The sequence below is a fragment of the Dermochelys coriacea genome, chromosome 3 (genome assembly GCF_009764565.3).
Source record: "Dermochelys coriacea isolate rDerCor1 chromosome 3, rDerCor1.pri.v4, whole genome shotgun sequence".
Classification (NCBI taxonomy): Eukaryota; Metazoa; Chordata; order Testudines; family Dermochelyidae; genus Dermochelys; species Dermochelys coriacea.
This window is the reverse complement of record NC_050070.1, coordinates 86,494,627-86,515,675: the sequence shown is the minus strand read 5'-3', so window position 1 is coordinate 86,515,675 and position 21,049 is coordinate 86,494,627. Positions and strand designations below refer to the sequence as shown.

At 40.7% G+C, this 21,049-nt stretch overlaps 1 protein-coding gene across 4 annotated transcripts in view; it reads left to right on the top strand.

Moving 5' to 3' along the window:
* REV3L (REV3 like, DNA directed polymerase zeta catalytic subunit) overlaps nt 1–21,049 on the top strand; it is a 280,711-nt gene that overhangs the window by 205,842 nt on the left and 53,820 nt on the right. For all 4 annotated transcript variants that reach the window (XM_038395392.2, XM_043510836.1, XM_043510838.1 and 1 more), the window contains 4 exons: nt 7,147–7,262; nt 10,927–11,045; nt 11,814–11,932; nt 19,253–19,394. In XM_038395392.2, the coding sequence (XP_038251320.1) occupies nt 7,147–7,262; nt 10,927–11,045; nt 11,814–11,932; nt 19,253–19,394 (496 nt within the window). The remainder of the gene's footprint in view (nt 1–7,146; nt 7,263–10,926; nt 11,046–11,813; nt 11,933–19,252; nt 19,395–21,049) is intronic.

Genomic DNA, 21,049 nt, shown 5'->3' with positions numbered 1-21,049 from the left:
ATGGACAAGCATGGTGGTCTCTTGAATAAAAACATCTGTTTTTCCTTTCCTCTTATACCAGGCATATAATAAGAGCCTCTTAGTTAGCTGAGTTAAAGCCCCGAACCTAAACACTCCTATCAGTAATCCTGTAAATTTATAACCTTTCCTCTTAATCCCACAATCAGTATACACGTTTCAGTCTTGAACTCTCAAAATATTAGATATTACAGTGATGAGAACTATAGAAAACCCCAAGATAGGAAGACGTTTTTGCAGGTTCTTTGTGGCAAAATACTTTCCACACAGAAATTTATATGGGTAGATGAGCATAACCTGTAGATAAAAACTAGTTTCCTGACCCATAAATTTGTCTTCTCTGAATGGGAATCCCTTGTTCTATTAGGCTTGGAAAACTGCAGGGTTTTTCTCTTCCAAGTTTTGAACGCCTGCTTTACAGCACTCTCTGGTGCTGTAACCTTGGAACTGCAGGCACATCTCTCTGCAAGGCCCTACTGCCAAAGCTGCGAAAGACATAGTCTCAAGGAAAAATAAGCAGACTAAACCCTGAATCATCTGGCTGGAGTACATGCTGAAGACAAAATGTGTACTAGGCAGAGTACATTTGCAATTCTCTCTCTCTCCAACCAGAAAACCTCTGAGGAGAATGACATTGACCAACCCCATGAAGCCAGAATACAAAAAGAGTTGCTGAAAGCAACCAACATAGGGTGGGTCCTGACAGAGCAGCGGATACCTGTTCAGAGAAGACAAAATTACAGGTAAGGAAACTAATTTTATCTTTATCTTTCTTGGAAATCGGGTGCTCCATCTGCCTTGGGAAACCACTGGAAGTAGCAAGCAGTTTTTAAAAAAATCCCCCAAGAATTGGGTGGAAATTTAAAAAGAAATAAAATGCCAGCATGTAAACAACATGTCAAAGATATCACAGCAGTTAGAAGTTTTGATTTATTCATGAAGATCAGCACCAATGGAAGACTCAACATTTGTACATCTGAAGGCATCACTGGATGAAGAAAGGATATTGATTTTGTAGTGCTTTTTGAAGGAATGTGCCAACAACCAGATAGCTTGCCTGGCAAATCTCTTCATAAGAGGCTCCGTCTCTTTGCCTACAATGTTCTAGTACACCTGTTGGAGTCAGCTACTTATCCTCAGAAATTGCTTTAGGTAACTTGTATTCCTCGAAGATGACAGACTTAATCCATATACATAGAGAGAGAGAGAGGACTTTGATGTCTTACCCTATCCTTCTTAGTCCCACTTTTCACCTGTATAATACCAGTAGGGCATCAAACTTCCTGTAGGTGTAGTTCTGTGCAAATAGAATTTTACCATTTAGACACATTCTTTGTGTCCATCTGTTTTCTCTTTCAGCATGTGTAGACTTTGGGCAGAAAGAGTATAAGAATATTGATATGGTTAAATGGAAGTCCGTGGGGTTTTTGTATGTAAAATCAGTGGCTAGCCTCAATTACAACTTTGAGTCGGGGGAGTAAAGGTACTTGAGCAGGAATTTTCTTGCTGATGTGATCACTGAAAGGAAGGTGAACTAAGATTGGCAGACAGAAGTTTCTGTTGGGGCTCAAAAGGAGCTTTAGTGAGAACACTTAGTACGGGGAAATTTTTCAAAAAGTCTTTTATTGCTAGTGTTAGAAGGTTTTTCTGCTTAGTGCACCACAAACACCAGATTCTCCTTTTGACCTGGTAAGATCAACTGATGAAGGATTTCCTGCAGTTGAGGAGGAAATCAACCAGATCATATTCTTACTGTTCAGGATCCAGGGAACAACTCTGAGATTCAAGATCTGGGTGAGATAGAAGACTTTTGTGAATTAATTTCTAAGAAGCTGATAAAATCCCTGGCTCACTACTGATCTTTGCATTAGTCTGTGGAACTATAGCTACTTTGGACAAAAATGGAATAATCAGTATGAATGCACATTTCTTCTTGTTGATCTTTCTGACTATCTCTGTAGAAGAGCATAATTCTGGAGACCTGACAATGGGAATGACAGCACATCTGTTCAATAGGCTTGTGGGTTGTCCCTGCCAGAAACCAAAATTATTAATTTCCTGGTGCATTGGACAGAACACAAATCTACTTGTGGGAAGAACCATCTCCAAACAATCAGGGACTTACTAGTTCAGCTCCCAGGTCCATCCCGCAGCAGTGGAGCCAACTGGCTTATTTCTTGGTCTTTCTCCAGATATATGTGACATTGAGGGAGACAGCCAGATGTTCCAAGTGCAATAGAAGTCGTCCAGACCTCTGTTTAGGATTTTGTTTCTTGTTCTGCCTTGGTGATTGAGCCACAGTGGTTTCATCACTTTCCACTTTCTACATGGTTGGTTATGAACTCTGGAAGAACATATCGAAGAAAGCTGACTACTGCATTCCCCATCGTTTGCAGATCCATGGCATTGGTGCCTGGCTAGGACTTCTGTGCGGGGACAGGACCATTTACTTTCTGTTGTATGCAAACACATATGAGTTTCCCATCAGAACAATCTGTTGTTCATCATACAGATTGCTGTTGGATCTGCCAATGGTTTTCCCTTAACAAATGACCCAGGGGTCTCTAGCAGGAGAGGGAGCTCAGCATCTATTGGTTGGGACTGACAGCAGATCGGTTTAATGAATTTTGATAATCCCATTACCTGATCAGAAAATTATGACGGAGAGGAGGTGGAACATCACTCAGAAAACTATTTGGAGGCATTATTATGTTGAAACCTATAGAGTGAAGAACAATAAATGAATGAGGTCCTAACTTTTGATAAGTTGGGGTTTTTTTTCTTCAACACCACTAGTCCAATGTCAGTTTTGAAAAGTGGTCCACAGAATTAAGAGCTCTTGTGATGTAATTAGAGCATTCATTACAGATTCATCTTCAGTGTTGCTCAAGAAAATTCAGCAACTGTGAAGCCTCATACAATTGCATCTATGCCCAGTAGTTCATCCACAGTGGTAGATCTGAATACCCTCATCTCAGATTGACTGCCAAGATAACCATCAGTTTGGTAAATGCCTGTGGAGCAGATGAAAGGCTGAGAAGCATTAACATTAACATTTTTCAACGATGGGGCATTTTGACATTAAAGATAAGCCTTCTTGAGGCCCATGATGCATAAGAAATCCTTGGTGTTTCTCTTGACTCATAAAGCACAAGTGTTTCTGTGCTGAAAACTTCCAGATATTTTGAATACCCCCAAAGAAGTTGGAGAAGAAACCAAATCCTCTTCCATTAGAACTGGGAGATTATGCCAAAGAAGCGAGGTTTTGAGATACTATCTAGAATACCTTTGGTTTTCATAAGGTCTTGTGGCAAAGGAAATGATGGAAAAATTAGTTGTGCTCAAAAGTTATTGAGGAGATCTTTTCTCATAATACTGAGAGCCCATTTGTCTGAAATGAAACTAGCCCACGTTGCAAAGAATTTCTTGAACGTTCCATCAAGGGAAGGCAAACATGAGTTGGCAGGGCTTCATTGTCTTGGAGAGGATCCTCTCTGACATAATGCCCTCTTATTAGTTCTTGGCCTTGATGGGACACAGTGGATGAAATCACTGACAGTTCCGGTATTACTGAAAGCTGTAGCAAAAAGAGCTGCAGCACATTCTAGCATCTAGATGAGGATTGGCTAGGCATAATTTTATCAAAATTTTATAGATTTTTTCAGATTTTTTTCTAAAACTTGAGAGGTTTCACCTCAAAGGGTGCTCCTAGAAATGTTGTCCTTATGTTTGAGCTGCAGCTGCCTGTTCCTTCATGTTAAGGGTGTTACAGAAGAGTTGATTTTGGCAAAATGTTTTATTTTTACTGCAGATTCCAGCTGTCCTGAGAGATTGCTGGAGCGTGAGCTGTCTGAGGAGAGTAGGAGCACTCACAACTAGGGGTGTCTGAATGGCTTAACTGTTTGTGGAGACAGCTAAAGGGAGGAACTTGGGAGGAGTGGGAACCAACAAATCCTCATTCTAAAAGGTTATTGAGATATTGAATAACATGAGATTTGAGATTCAGGAGGTGCAGGAAACTGTCTCTGAGCAGATACAGCCTGGGAGGGTGAACTCTCAGAGAAACTGAAGAGTAAACTTCAGTTGGAGTGAGTCACTGAAAAGGACAGGTTTCAGAGTAGCAGCCATGTTAGTCTGTATTCGCAAAAAGAAAAGGAGTACTTGTGGCACCTTAGAGACTAACAAAAATTTATTTGAGCATAAGCTTTCATGAGCTACAGCTCACTTCATCAGATGCATTGAAACTGAAAAGGACAGTTACAAAGGCCCTCCTTCAGGTGCTAGGAGCAGTCTTGGGGTGGGAAATTCCAAAATTCCCTCTTTGACCTGTCCTGTATTGGTTGCAGTGGTGTGGAGATGATCAGGAAAAAAACGAGGAATTGGGCGTAAAATATGCTAAGAAGCCAGATACCAGCTATAAAGCAGCCCCTCCCTAACTTTGTGTAAACAGTGAATATGATCTACCAGCACAGAGAGGCAAGTGCAGGAACTCTAGGTTTTTCGGAGTTGCTGTTGGGACAGCTCAACTTCTGCTGATATGGAGCCTGGGGATCTGCTGTTCAACTAAAGGAATCCCTGTCCTCACTCAGAGAGACCATCTTCCTGTCAAATGGAGGCCAGTCTGCAGGGAGAGGGAGAAAACTGGAAAAGTGTACTTGAAAAGAACTGAGAACCTCTTGTCAAAGACCCAAAAGTAGAAGACTTAGGAGAGCTGTGCCTGCAATTCAATAGGCAAACCGCTAGAGGATGCTCTAAAACAGGCTTCTAGAGAAGATAAGGGAAGGCTAAAATTGCAAGCCATTTTGCCTCAATGACTTGAAAAAGATGGAAAAACTTAAGTTTGATGGAGCAGTGGATTCCCATGAAAGAGAAATTAAATGTTATGGGCTTCTTTCTTTCACATTTAAGGCAAATGCTGCCCCTCTGGTGCAGGTATAGAGGTCCCTACATACAATGGAAAAGGTGCTGTTCTGCTGCGCAGAGGGGGATGAGCAGGATTTGGGGGCTTTACACAGGAATGCATACCTCTGCATGACACAGAGCTAAGGGAATCAGGAATAGAAGGAGCATGGACAGAGTCAGTGGATTCACTGCTGCATGGTCCAACAGCCATCTGCCCCCCTTCTCCCTCCCTCTCCCAGAGTGAGAAAGCAGGGAGTGGCTTCTGAGAGAAGATATGAAATATAATATACCAGGATATAAGAGAACATAATCTCCTTGAAGAGTATATGGTAAAGTCACTTTTTAAAATTGTAGCAGATTTTGCCATAATAAACAATCATTCTTAGCACTTAAGTCTTGTCCATAGTGCTTTTACATGCAAAGGGCTGCATAAACATTGAATTAACCAAATTTTCATATTAGACACATAATATTATATTTGTTTCTCATAAGTTCCCTAGCACCATTTCAGGAGTCAAGAAGATTTAACATCAAGTTGCAAGGGGAAAATTCCCCTGCATCTGCCTTAAAATAAACTTCACTGAAATAACTTTTCCTGGGTCAGTAGCATCTTCCTCTAAGAATCCCCTCTTACTTTCCAGTACCAGCTCTGAGTTTTGTTGCCCAAGGAAAACTGGAAAAAGCTCCCCAGAGTTTTCAGTTATGCAGTTACTGTCCACTAAATATTTTGTGGCCCTAGACAACTCCCTCTTCTGTCTGTATTGTAGGTCTGACCTGCACTCTTTCCTCCATTTGCCTCAATATTAGCGGGAGGAAAATGAGCACTCAGGAAAAACTTACATTAAAAAAAGAAAAGAAGAAGCAATTCATTGAAATAAAAAGAAATGTTTACTACAGAATGGAAAGAAATGGTAGATGACATAGCAGCAAAGCTAGTACAGAGTGAATTTCTGTCTAGAGAGGAAAATGATCATATTTCTTCTCTCTACAGCAAGGATGATTGGATTGTTACTAATATTGCATGTTTAAATCCTGCCAGTACAAATGCTACTTTCCATCTCTGCAGAAAGATTGGCAATGGTATGCAAGATAGTTTTGAGGCCCATCTTTTTATTTTGCCAATGGTATCAGCCAGAAGGTACTCAGTATTGGCCTACCTGAGGCCATGTAGCCTGCTCTGACATACATACCTACAATCCCACTCACTTTTTTCCCCAGTCAACAGCTTTCAGTCACTAGAATTTGTTAGTTTCTAGCAGGTACAAAAACTGGCCCAAATAGTGTGTCTCTTAATAAGATTGTTTGACTAGTGAAGAAGACAGCGTGGGCTTTTTGAGAACAGAAACTACAAGACAAAATCCCACATAAACCAGTGAGGGGGCAGGATGAAAAAGAAATGTAAAACTGAGCAATTAAAGCATGAGCTATGAAATGTCCCTTTTTCTCAGTTATTTTCTTTGTAAATGCGATGAAAAATTTTCTTCAGCATCATAGCCAGCATTTTTATCTCTGTTGGTAATCAAAGGAATTGCTTGACTGTTTTCCCAAATAATAGTAGGTTTTGCAGGAGAAGATATAGGTAGTAGTCGTAGAAGAATTAGCTCTACTTTGCAGATGGGGAAACCGGTACAGAATGGTTAAGAGACTTGTCCAAGTTTATGTAAGAAGTCTGTAGCAGAGCCTGGAATAGAACTCAGATCTCCTGAGAATCTAGTTTTGTGTTTTTAGTTGCAAAATTAGCCTTCTTTCCTCTACTCTAAGAAGAATACCAAAATTCCAGACAGATTCAGGATTAATTTCCTCTCAAGGAAACAATATAGAAGTATTTTGCCATATTAATCTGTTTATACTCTGTCAGACTGCTTGCAACAAGTTTGTTGAAGTTACTGGACCACAACTTAATTATGTCTTGTCCCACTACTCAAATTTCACCTACAGTCAATATAATAATGCTTTCCAAAAATGTGGTGAGATCCCTATTTTGTTCATCTTTTTTTAAAAAAAAAAAAAAAAACCCAAAAACTAAGGTTAACAATTATTCTGTCAATAATATTGTTTATAATAAAATATATTTTATGTGTGTGGTCATTGAAGGACCAAACCAAGCTTTCACTGAAATCGTTGGTGGTTTTGTTGTTGACTTCAGCACGAGCAGGATCAAGCCCACATTGTCTCAGAAAAATGTATTGATATTATGAAGCTTATTTTCTTTTTCCCCATTTTTAGATATGACCCTGATATTATGTTAGGATATGAAGTCCAAATGCATTCCTGGGGTTACCTCTTACAGAGGGCTGCTGCACTAAGTGTTGATTTATGCCAGATGATCTCTCGTGTACCAGGTAGGTTATATTATAGACTATAACACAGCCCCTGCTTATATCATTAGGTAAAAGGTAATATGCTTTTAATTTATTTTTTGTTTGGTGGATATCTGCACTTATGCAGGTACATAGGCGCAACCACAGACGTTAAAAAAAATTAGGAAGTACAGGTTTTCTTGAGTGATGGTTTATTTTATTTTATTTTATTTTTATGTTGAATAGATTTTGGCTCCAAAGATGGGGGGAAATTAGGAAATAGCTATTCAGATAAAGCGCCTCCTGCAAACCTGTGTCTGTGTGTTCTGTGTCCTCCATTATTTGCATGACCCTCTGGCTAGGGTTCTGATTCCACCCGTGTTCCCTTCTTTTCTCCCACCCCTGTGTTCCAAGTTGTCCTCTCTTTTTTGTGGCCAGAGTCCCCAGTAGTCTGTGCTTCTCCAACTAGGACCTACCTCTTCTACTCCTTTGAGGGGGGAGCTGGCAAGTACCCTTTGCCTCCTTCATGGACTCTTCCTTCTCTTTCCTGTAAATTCAGCTAGCAAAAGGAAAGCTGAGCTCTTCCCTCTGCTGTTGCCTTTGACTGAGTCTGATGCGCATGCACACAGTGGTAGTATGTATGTGGGGATTTATTTGCTACACATAGTTTTCTCTAGGTACCAGTTATGAACGTTCCACGAGTTTCTGCAGATCATCAACTGGGGAGCCTATTGCTGATTAGGACATTAATTATCTTTATTGTGGCAGCAAAATTCATTTCTATGTTGTTAGCACGTGGTATGATGCATAGTGAAGAAATGTAGAGACTCAGAGACAAGCCGAAAGAGGAGATGTTGATAAAACCAGTGAGAGAGACTGTGTTATCTGATCAGGCTGACTTTATACTTGAATAAACTCTGTGAAATTTTGATGGTCACAGAAAAAGGTTACAGACTCAAAAATATTAGACATTTTCTAGCTTTGCAGGAGATCCTGCATATAAGTGGACAGAAAAGATTAATTATTGTTACCACTTATATTGCCTTGATTTTTTTTTTTTTTACAGCTGGCCAGGCAAAGGAGAATCATTGTTTTTTCCTCTCTAAAAGTCTGAAACAATAAAGAAGATAAAAAGATAGCATGCATTTTGATGATGTGTATGAAAGACTAACTAAAGTTTGTCAGTGGCTTATAGGTTTTATCGATAAAGTTTGTCAATGGGAAATAGATTTTATTCATAGCATTGTTGCTGATTGAGATGACGCATGAAAGAGTGTGAGCAATAGCTTTATGTTCTTTTGTCTTCTCTATGATCTCATTTGCGTGCTCAAAGTGGAACGCAGTGAATAAATTGTCTCTTGAGAGTCGTTCAAGGGGAAATTTACATTATGGCCACTTGAGGAAATAGATGCTGAGATCTGATCATTCTTATATACGGTTGTTTACTTTATTCTGCAAAATGTGTTGTCTCTTCTTTGTTAATAGGATACCGTATAGGAGTATCTTTGATAAATTAGAAGTGGGGGACAGAGTTGTGCAGCAAACAAATAAAAATGGGGTAGGCATACATACAGAATTGTGGGAGAAATGTCCCAGAATGCTCTTTGCTCTGTTATGCTAATTTAAAAGACCAGATGGAGCTGATACAATTTGGAGAAATAGTTCTAAAAATATAAAATTTTTTAAAAATGTATCATAGAGTATAGTCACTGTAATGTTTCATGTTGAGATATTAAATTATGTCTGATGCACTTTCAAAACATCCGTATAAACTTTAGAAAAAAAATTCCCAGAACTATGGCCCTCCCATTTTAGAGCAAAGAGAATGCTAGGAAAGACACCACGAGCACCCTCTGCAGCACTTCAAAGACTCAAGAAAATTGAGAGTAAGGAAGTCATCTTTCCCTTTCTGCCCATGTATACAGTGTTGTTTTAGCCATGTCGGTCTCAGGATATTAGAGAGACAAGGTAGGTAAGGTAATATCTTGAATCGTCCTTCAGAATATATGCCAACTACTTATGATAAACTATTTGTTTGATCTTGTATTTAGCTGTGACACACTGAGTACCTTTCCTAGACCTGAGGAAGAGCTCTGTGTAGCTTGAAATCTTGTCTCTCTCACCATCAGAAGTTGGTCTGAAGGAACAGGAATGGACACCATGGAGAGTCAAGCAAGCGGGTTTATTACGCATAGCACTAGTGGAGTGTCACTTTATTTATTAGGCTCAGTGAGACACTGCTAAACAATTGATTACAATTAGATTATATAGGGTTTCATGGGCAGAGAGAAGCGACGGGGTTGGAGTTCCCAAGCCCCTGGATAGGTTCTAGCAGCAAGACAAGATTAGCACAATAAACCAATAGTCTAAAAGATTACATAATGGCTCCGCCCATAGCTCAGATTAACATGTTGCTAATACACAGGTGTTTTCCCTCAAACTTTTCCTATTGCAATTCGTAGGTTAAATCCTGATTTTGGGGTCTATATGAATGAGGTAGCTCTTCTGGTTGTCCAACAGGTGCATTCTTGGGGGTTTAAAACAAAAAGACAGTGAAAAGTACACAGCAAATAGCAATTGTTTTAGTTTTAGGGTTCACCATTGTGTTTCTGAGAACTAGAGTTGGCATCTGTGAAGGAGGATATATCCGTGGAAGGGAGGATGTCATATCTCATACTGACATGTTAGGCCTCTCCCTGAACTCTGGTTGGCATTTGGGGAGGGTGTTGGCAATCTCCTTCCTGCACCAGGGAGTAGACTTTGAGGCTCTTCTCAGTGCTTTGTGTGTCTGTAACTCATGATACGAACACTCAATTACTGCTCTGCATCTGGAGTTCTGCTGACTCCAGTTATCTAGTTGAAACAAAGCAAGGTTGTCTCTTGTTTACCCAGTTTTTCTTTAGCCATATATTGTCCATTATTAGCTAGGCCCCAGGCCTCAGACCAAGCTGTGGAATTTGGGCCTATGTGAAAAGTCCTTAACAGAGACTGTGGTTAAGATCTCATATACATATTAATGGATTTTTGGCCCTTCGTGGTCCAGTAACAAATATTACCTCACCCACTTTGCCTTTCTCCCTATGATAGAGTGATGTCTAAAATATCAAGAGTAAAATATTTCTCCATACAGCTTTGCAATCTTCCTATCTCCCTTTCCCTCCCTTTGCGCCAACAAAGTCTTCTGCCTCCTTTCCCACTTTCACACTGTAAAAGGTTTTGTGCATCCTCCTCTCTCAGACCCTCCGCCCAGTAGTGCAAGACTTTATCACAAGGATAAGCCCTTTAGGATAGGAAGTGTTCCTCCTTTTTATAGTGCAGTATCAAATGCAAATAACATTTCAGCAACTCTGCTCCAATATATTTCCATTAAGAATAAAGACTTGCAATGGACAGTTCAATAAAACTAGACCAAGCTGTAGTCTCAAATAGGCATACATACCAGAGGAAAAATTAAGGGGACATGAGTTTGGTTTAAATATTTTTGGGTTTTTTGATAACTAAAAATCTTATTTAATGAGTAATGAGAATATATATTTTTTTTTACCTACACACGCTCAGGTTTTGAATTCCAGTTCTGCTACTACACATTTTAAATGCATTCAAGCTCTTTTCCCAGGAAGCTCTTAGAACTTCTCAGAGAAGTAGCTTGAAGTAATGTTGACTATATTATAAGTTGTCTAAATGTATCCTCTTTTCATTACATTAGATGATAAGAAAGAGAACAGATTTGCAGCTGAGCAAGATGAATATGGGTCAGATACAATGAGTGAAATAAATATTGTTGGACGAATTATCCTAAATCTTTGGCGAATGATGAGAAATGAGGTAAAGTAAAATAAGTTAAAAATATGTTGAAAATAGTTTAGAAGAGAGAGAAATTGTTTTTTAATTATTTTTAATCCTAAACTTTTAAAGAATCTTTTGTTGAGACATTTTATGAAGGGACTTGGGCTATAGTATTTTGTTGTACAGCTTTTTTATCCCTTTTTAGACAGTGTTATTTTCAGAAACAGATATATAATGTGTTTTGAAATGTTGAAGGGATACTGTTTTAGTGAAATGTAAATACTGAAGTCCTTGCCTTTTGATTTTCACTAATGTTTCTTAACACAGTTTCTTTTTACTTCTTTGTGTCCAAGATGTGTGTTGAGAACAGCTTACTTGTCCCTAGCAAAATAGCTAGTATGGTACTTTTACTAAAAGAAATATTTCAAGTCTGTGGAACTGTTTTGAGCTATCGTATTCCATCACTGTTTTGCTCTTCGATTACATTGTGTTTAACCTTCTTATTGGGTCCCTCTTGTAACCCATTCCTGGGCAAGTTCTAATTTGGTAATTGCAGTCTATTTATCACCTGTACTTTCATTTGGAGAAAGATATTCCCTTTCTGTCATGAACAGTTGTGTTGTTTCAGTGGACTGTTAAACATTTCCTATGATTTTACCTACTAGGTAACTGCATGTCAGCGATAATAAATTCCTATTTGTAGTTCATAAATCTATTGCTAAAGTGTGTGAAGAGCTTTAGGAGTCTTCTGAAAGGAAGGCATTATAAAAATATAAGATCATTATCAAGTCTCTTGTATTTTTCTAGGTGACTCTAACTAACTACACATTTGAAAATGTGGGTTTTCATGTTCTTCATCAGCGTTTTCCTCTATTTACCTCTCGAGTTTTGTCTGATTGGTTTGACAACAAGGCAGATATCTACAGGTAATGAATGATCTAATGATTCATTGCTATGAGAATATTTTTAAGGAAGATTCGCAGTTTAGTGTGGTATGACTTTCCTCTATTATTTATAGAAAAGCAACTGTGGAAAAAACAAGACAAGAATGTGAGCTGCAGCTTTGAGATACGTGAATAGGCATGATGTGCTGTATTAAAGTCTTTCATTACTTCCTATAGAGCACTTAACTTAGCATACAGTGTTTATCAAAGGACTTCTAATGAGATATCCCTACTATCTAGCTTTCATTGTTGTGACATTACCTAGGGTACAATCTGGATCATTGAACAACTGTGCCCCTTAATTCTCTAACCTGGGGTTCATTTTATACTGCTTTACTGTCAGAATATCCACTCATGGTCTGCTCACACAGCCTATAGCATGCAAATTCACTCCCAGCTAAATACATGAGCACTCTGACCAGTCACTCATGAATAAGGCTACCTTTTAGTCACGGATATTTTTAATAAAAGTCATGGACAGGTCACAGGCAGTAAACACAAATTCACAGCACGTGACCTGTCCAAGACTTCTACTATATACCCCTGACTAAATCTTGGGGGGAAGGGGGTTGGCCCGGGAGCGCTGTGGGTGGTGGGGTAGCAGGGCCAGCAGGCTCCCTACCTGACTCCATGCCTCCCCGAAAGTGGGGACATCCCCTTCGCTCAGCTCCTAGGCAGAGTCATGGCCAGGCAGCTCTGTGCACTACCTCCGTCCAGAACTGTGGCTTCACAGCTCCCATTGGCCGGGAACCAAAGCCAAAGGGAGCTGCGGGGGCAGCGCCTGCAGATGGAGGTAGTGTGCAGAGCTGCCTGGCCACGTCTCTGCCTAGGAGCTGAGCGAAGGAGGTGTCACTGCTTCTGGGAGACCCCCATTAAGCGCCGCCCAGAGCCCACCTCACCGCGTCCCGTGCCCCGCCTCCCTGCCCCTTCCCACACCCAAACTCCTGCTGCTGGGGGAGGGGGGAGCGGTGGCCTGAGACTGCCCCAGCAGCCACCAGTGCGAGTGGCACGGGGCTGCCTGAGCTGCCCCCAGGCCAGGCGCACTGGCCGCTGCAGAAGTCATGGAATTCTGTGACCTCTGTGACAAACTCACAGCTTTACTCATGAATTACATATAGGGTGACACCTGCAAATTCTTATTCCCAGCCTTGTTCTCCAGAAATGTGCGTCTTGTATTGTCCAGTACACTACTGAACAATGCAGACTCATAGATAGTCCATCCTTTTATCAAAGGGAAATGATACATGCACCAGCCTTGTTATCCCAAATGGAGTTTCCCACACACACAAATCCAAACACACTGATTAAGATAAAATAAGTTTGCTAATTACAGAAAGATAGATTTTAAGTGATTACAAGTGATGATGCATAAAAGTCAGGATGTGTTACAAAAGAAAATAACAGGTTTCAGAGTAGCTGCCGTGTTAGTCTGTATTCGCAAAAAGAAAAGGAGTACTTGTGGCACCTTAGAGACTAACAAATTTATTAGAGCATAAGCTTTCCTGAGCTACAGCTCACTTCATCGGATGCATTTGGTGGAAGACAAACAAACAAACAAAAAACTGTAATCGAGTGACTGGAGAGATTGAAGTGTTTTCCAACTGGTTTTTGAATGTTATAATTCTCGACGTCTGATTTGTTTCCATTTATTCTTTTACGTAGAGACTGTCCAGTTTGACCAATGTACATGGCAGAGGGGCATTGCTGGCACATGATGGCATATATCACATTGGTAGGTGCGCAGGTGAATGAGCCTCTGATAGTGTGGCTGATGTGATTAGGCCCTATGATGGTGTCCCCTGAATAGATATGTGGACAGAGTTGGCAACGGGCTTTGTTGCAAGGATAGGTTCCTGGGTTAGTGGTTCTGTTGTGTGGTGTGTGGTTGCTGGTGAGTATTTGCTTCAGGTTGGGTGGCTGTCTGTAAGCAAGGACTGGCCTGTCTCCCAAGATCTGTGAGAGTGATGGGTCATCCTTCAGGATAGTTGTAGATCCTTGATGATGCATTGGAGAGGTTTTCGTTGGGGGCTGAAGGTGATGGCTAGTGGCGTTCTGTTGTTTTCTTTGTTGGGCCTGTCCTGTAGTAGGTGACTTCTGGGTACTCTTCTGGCTCTGTCAATCTGCTTACAAGTCCTTGCTTACAAGTCCTTGCTTACAGACCCCCCTCTGCCATGTACATTGGTCAAACTGGACAGTCTCTGCGTAAAAGAATAAATGGACACAAATCAGACATCAAGAATTATAACATTCAAAAACCAGTCGGAGAACACTTCAATCTCTCCGGTCACTCGATTACAGACCTGAGGGTGGCCATCCTTCAATAAAAAAAACTTCAAAAACAGACTTCAGCGAGAGACTGCTGAATTGGAATTAATTTGCAAACTGGATACAATTAACTTAGGCTTGAATAGAGACTGGGAGTGGATGAGTCATTACGCAAAGTAAAACTATTTCGCCATTTTATTTCTCCCCCCCACCCCACCCCCCACTGTTCCTCACATACTTGTTAATTGCTGGAAATGGCCCACCTTGCTTGTCACCATGAAAGGTTTTCCTCCTTTCCCCTCCCTGCTGCTGGTGATGGCTCATCTTAAGTGATCACTCTCCTTACAGTAAAAAGAAAAGGAGTACTTGTGGCACCTTAGAGACTAACAAATTTATTAGAGCATAAGCTTTCGTGAGCTACAGCTCACTTCATCGGATGCATTTGGTGGAAAAAACAGAGGAGAGATCTGTTTTTTCCACCAAATGCATCCGATGAAGTGAGCTGTAGCTCACGAAAGCTTATGCTCTAATAAATTTGTTAGTCTCTAAGGTGCCACAAGTACTCCTTTTCTTTTTGCGAATACAGACTAACACGGCTGCTACTCTGAAACCTCTCCTTACAGTGTGTATGATAAAATCCATTGTTTCATGTTCTCTGTGTGTGTATATAAATCTCCCCACTGTATTTTCCACCGAATGCCTCCAATGAAGTGAGTTGTAGTTCACGAAAGCTTATGCTCAAATAAATTTGTTAGTCTCTAAAGTGTCACAAGTACTCCTTTTTTTTTTTTAATCTTTTGAAGGGGACTTTTTGCCACAATTAACATAAACAACTAATAATTCTTTGAGTTGTGTTCCAATGAGTGCTCCACTTCAAGTGTGCATGCACCTCTTGAGCCTTTGATTGGAGATTTTTAGTTATCAGTGTCCAATCAGCCTGCACTTGTGCTCTATTCCCCCTCATGCCCAGGCAAACTTCCCTCAGTTCCTTCTCAGCCACCTCAGCCTGAGACAGAGCCCTAGTTTGTCCACCTGGATCATGCCTTGGCTTTTCTAATATTTCTATAGTTAAGATAGTTTGTATAGTTAGCTGTTAGTATAGTTATAATCAGTTAGTTAGATAAGTAGTGAGAGGCTTGTTTTACTCCTCTTTCCTCTTGGGGAGACTTTTTTTTTTTTTCCTGGCAGGTTTCAAACATTGCTTTTCCTGCTAAGATGCTATATCTATAAGTGATAGCCACTCTAAGTGTATTGCTTGGGGGAATCCCATGTCTCCCTAAAGTGCAACTTCTGCGTGGCCCTCAAGTCAAGGGCAAAGAAAAACAGGGATATTAAACTCAGACTGCTAATGATGGAACGTTCTCTTCAGCCAGTTCCTGAGTTAGGTCAGGAGACGCACTCCCATACATCTGTCTCCAGTCAGATCCAGCGCTCCTCCTACCTCAGCGCAGGCTTCCCCTAAAAAAGGGAAGACTTAGGAGGTTTTGAAGGAATGCTTCTGAAAAGAGGAGTGTCGACTCTCACCTTAAGGTGTCAGCTCCAAAAAAGCCCAGGTCTCCAGCAAGATCTGCGGTCTCTGAGACCTGGACTTCTCAACTAAATACCATTGAGTCAAAGAACTCCTCTTCTGGAACTGGCAATGCTGTGAAGTCCCAGAGCACAAAGGAGAGACGCAGCTTCAGTAGGGCCTCGGTACCTTTGACCAGGAAGAAGGGCAACCATAGCCACTTAGGACTGGCACCATCAAGTTCAGCCCAGCCATCAGTTCCTATGCATTCAGTCCATCCGTTGGTACACGAGCAAGCAACGGTGCCAGATATCATCATGAGTACTGCTGGCTTCAGCAACCGTGATCTCAGCTACAAAGTCAGTACCTGTCCCCTACTCAGTACCACAGAAGTTCAGATATACTAAGGACTTCTTGATGATGGAGGAATTAAAGTTCTATTTGAACCTCTATTTGAACCTGTTCTTTGTTGCATTTATCTGTGAAGATGGCATTTTTAGTAGCCATCATAATGGCCCATGGGGCCAGGGAAATTGGAGCCTTGTTGGCAGTTTCCTCCCTTTAGGGTGAGCTTTAAGCACAAGGTCTATTTTCATCCATACCCTAAATTCTTACCAAAGGTTCTTTCGGAGTTCCACCTTAATCAATCTATTCATCTACCAGTGTTTTTCCTGAAGCCACATAGTTCTCTGCAGGAATCCTGTTAACATACCCTCAATGTTAGAAGGGCATTGGCCTTCTATTTAGATAGGACCAAGCAATTTAGGAAGTCACCTAGGCTCTTTGTTTCCTTCCTGGATCCACGTGGTCCTTGATCTTTACTTAAAGACTGTTGAGATGGCTGTATTATCACTTATGATGCTGTGGGCATTCATCCCTGCAGGCAACATCTACAGCATTACTGAAAAATGTACCAGTTTCTGAAATATGTACCTCTACGTGGGCTTCAATACAAAGATTTTCAAAATATTATGCCCTAATCCATGCTGTCAGGTATGATGCGGCACATGGTTCTGAAGTATTATCTTCAGTTCTAGACTCTACTCTGAAGCTCCCTTTCTCTATCTGGGGATACTGCTTGGAAGTCACCTGAAGTGGATCACCCACAGGGACACTGCTCAAAGAAGAGGTTACTCACGTTGTGAAATTGCTATTCTTCAAGATGTGTTTCCCTCTGGGTGCTCTACAACCCACCCTCCTTCCACTCTGCTTTGGACTGTTCCTTAAGGGATATTTGGGTGGAGAAGGACCTGAGACTGGTTCGCCCCCACACTACTATATAGCCTTGGTATCCAGCATGCCAGGGTCAAACGGATGCTGCTAACTTGAATTTTCCAATCAAGGGCTTGAGAAGTGCATGCACGGCTGAAGTGGATTCATAGATTCATAGATACTAAGGTCAGAAGGGACCATTCTGATCATCTAGTCCGACCTCCTGCACAGCGCAGGCCACAGAATCTCACCCATCCACTCCTATGAAAAACCTCACCCATGTCTGAGCTATTGAAGTCCTTAAATCATGGTTCAAAGACTTCAAGGAGCAGAGAAGCCTCCCTCAAGTCTATCATGCCACATGCTACAGAGGAAGGCAAAAAACCTCCAGGGCCTCTCCAATCTGCCCTGGAGGAAAATTCCTTCCCGACCCCAAATATGACAATCAGCTAAACCCTGAGCATATGGGCAAGATTCACCAGCCAGATACCCAGGAAAGAATTTTCTGTAGTAACTCAGATCCCATCCATCTAATATCCCATTTCAGGGGATTTGGCCTATTTACCCTGAATATTTAAAAATCAATTGCTTACCAAAATCCCATTATCCCATCATACCATCTCCTCCATAAACTTATCGAGTAGAATCTTAAAACCAGATAGATCTTTTGCCCCCACTGCTTCCCTTGGAAGGCTATTCCAAAACTTCACTCCTCTGATGGTTAAAAACCTTCGTCTGATTTCAAGTCTAAACTTCCTGGTGGCCAGTTTATACCCATTTGTTCTTGTGTCCACATTGATGCTGAGCTGAAATAATTCCTCTCCCTCTCCTGTATTTATCCCTCTGATATATTTATAGAGAGCAATCATATCTCCCCTCAACCTTCTTTTAGTTAGGCTAAACAAGCCAAGCTCCTTAAGTCTCCTTTCATAAGACAAGTTTTCCATTCCTCGGATCATCCTAGTAGCCCTTCTCTGTACCTGCTCCAGTTTGAATTCATCCTTTTTAAACATGGGAGACCAGAACTGCACACAGTATTCTAGGTGAGGTCTCACCAGTGCCTTGTATAATGGTACTAAAACCTCCTTATCCCTACTGGAAATGCCTCTCCTGATGCATCCCAAAACCGCATTAGCTTTTTTCACAGCCATATCACATTGGCAGCTCATAGTCATCCTATGATCAACCAATACTCCAAGGTCCTTCTCCTCTTCCTTTACTTCTAATTGATGCGTCCCCAACTTATAACTAAAATTCTTATTATTAATCCCTAAATGCATAACCTTACACTTCTCACTATTAAATTTCATCCTATTACTATTACTCCAGTTTACAAGGTCATCCAGATCCTCCTGTATAATAGCCCGATCCTTCTCTGAATTGGCAATACCTCCCAGCTTTGTATCATCTGCAAACTTTATTAGCACACTCCCACTTTTTGTGCCAAGGTCAGTAATAAAAAGATTAAATAAGATTGGTCCCAAAACCGATCCCTGAGGAACTCCACTGGTAACCTCCCTCCAACCTGACAGTTCGCCTTTCAGTAGGACCCGTTGCAGTCTCTCCTTTAACCAATGGGATCACCCATAGGGGTACACAACTTGAACTGTAGTTACTGCACAAAGTGTGTAACCTCTTCTTAATATTAGAGTACTGATTTGAATGTATTCCAGGACATACATGTCATGCTTTCTTTAAAGCTTAACTGCATTTTGAGTGGGTGAGAGATGGAAAATTAAACATTTATTTTTAGATTGTAAATTAAACTGACAATCTGTAAACATGTAGGGTTGCTTCTACACTATGTGGAGATTGCTAAAATATAGCATCAGTTTGACATCCAGACCCATGAGTTGTGTCAGGGCCTTGAAAATAAAGGTGGTAATAATTAGATTGGTTATGTTGCCTCCTCTTGATTTTCTTTCTCTATACAAAAAATGTGCATTTATCCAGGCAAAGTCAAGTCTCAAATTCTGTGGTTTAGGTTCTCTTCGGGCAGAAAGAATACAGTGTGCATATATAATTTTTTTTAAAGATAGATAGATATACCTTTTAGAGAATTTGAGACTGTCTTTATGTCAGCAACTTGCAAAACCAAATTCTGCATAAGTCTTAGAATTCATAGGAGTAAGTTCGTGCACTTCACAATTTTGAAAGAATCATATAAATATGTCTCATAGGAAACCGGAAACACGTTTTCCCATCTGTAACACCTGGTCAAAGTATACATTTTTTTCAGTAAAAAGAACAGCGATCTTTTTACATGATCAAACTTCCTGGCTCCCTGATGTTTATAACCTAGGTATTTGCTTTCACAGATGGAAAATGGTTGATCACTATATTAGCCGTGTCCGTGGAAATCTCCAAATGTTAGAACAGCTGGACTTGATTGGTAGAACCAGTGAAATGGCAAGGCTTTTTGGAATTCAGTTCTTGCATGTACTAACAAGAGGTTCACAGGTAAGTCTGAACTTTCCTGACACTTTTCGAATGAAAAATATTGTGTGCAAAGTTTGTTTTGCGCCTTATTTATACATTGTCTTCAGTATTTTTTGTTAAATACGGAGGATTACATTGTGCAATACAGTGGTTGAAATATTAAATTAAAGAAAGTCAGGAAATTCAAAAGCAGCGGTAATATGGCCACATTGAACGTTCTGTTTTATAGACATATTGTGTAGTGTTGTCTACAGTAGTTGCCCAAGTATATTCATTCTAAAGGACCTCTTGCTGTTGCTTATAATTACTTTAATGTTGTTTAAGGGCTGAAATTTTCCATGCTTGGCCTTAGCCTGAAAGTGAAATTTCTTTTAAAAGTTGTTGAGAAAAATGGTTCATCACGCTCAAGAAAGTTGAGAGGACTTTCTTAGATGTACAGAAGTGTGTGAAATATGTTCAAAATCACATATTCTAATGAGGAAGAGCTCTGCAGAAGCTGAGTTAGATGTACATTACAGGAACTGTAATTTTACTTAGTGCACATATTGTTCAGGACACAATATTCTATTACTGTCAAGCAATGTTTCTGGAAGACCTCAGTGAAATGGTTGAATATATAGTACATGAGGCAGAGGGCCAGATGTTGAACAGTAAAATATCCACCGTACACCTTTCAGCCTAGCTGCTGAATGAGGCAGAGGACCTCTAGGAACAAAATTGTATGCAATCATGTAATTAAGAACTGTATTGTAATGTATATATGCTGGGGCAGAGTCAAGCTGGCACAGGCAATTCGAACTTTAGCATTTCATCACTCTGAGGGCTTGTCTGCACAGGGAGTTTATTGCACACTGAGTTAATCTGCTATTTCTGAATTCTATCCCCCTGAGGTTTATCCCAGTCTTGGGAGATGGTGTTGATCCTTGCTCCCCTTAGCCATGTGTGGTTAGGGGCAGTGTTTGTGGCTTGCAGCCAATGCTGTGTCTTGGCAGTAATTGTATGAGTGTGGGTTGTTGCTGCCTCAAGATGTGCCTTCCCCAGTTTGGGATTTGCAATTAAAGTTGTGTCTTGGTGATACTTCTATAGATCCAGGTTGTTGCCAAGTCAGAATGTGATCCAGTTTGGGGCTTGCACTTCAGGCTGTCCCTGATTGGGCATGAGGGGGCTGAGATGAAGAGTGAGGGGGGTTACCAGGGTACGAAGGTAGAGTCTGGATAGTAATCTCCTCTGCGTCCCCTTTAGGCTGTTCTAACTACTTGATGACATTACACTGAGGAGAGTGACCAGGAGGCAGAGAAAGTCTTATTCCAAAAGGCATGGGCAGACCAGCAAGATATGCTGTTGTTGTTCACCACATGGTCCCTTCTAAAGTGCTGCAGGAGTGGAAGACCCTCAGAGGGTTATGAGGGTCGTCTTTATAACGCTGCTGCTGGTATTGTTATATCAGTTTGGGCAAGGTAGAAATAATCAACTTTGTCTCTTTATATTATCTATATGTATTATTTTCCTAAATAAATTAATATATATTATTCTTCGAGTGGTTCTGCATTATCCCTCTTACGGATATCGTTCTGCCTCATGGTGCAGTAGAACCTTCTCCACGCGGTGTCTTTTAGAGAGCTCGTGCACCCCCTCCTGCTGTCAGCATCTCCAAACATTCTGAAGTCAAGACTATA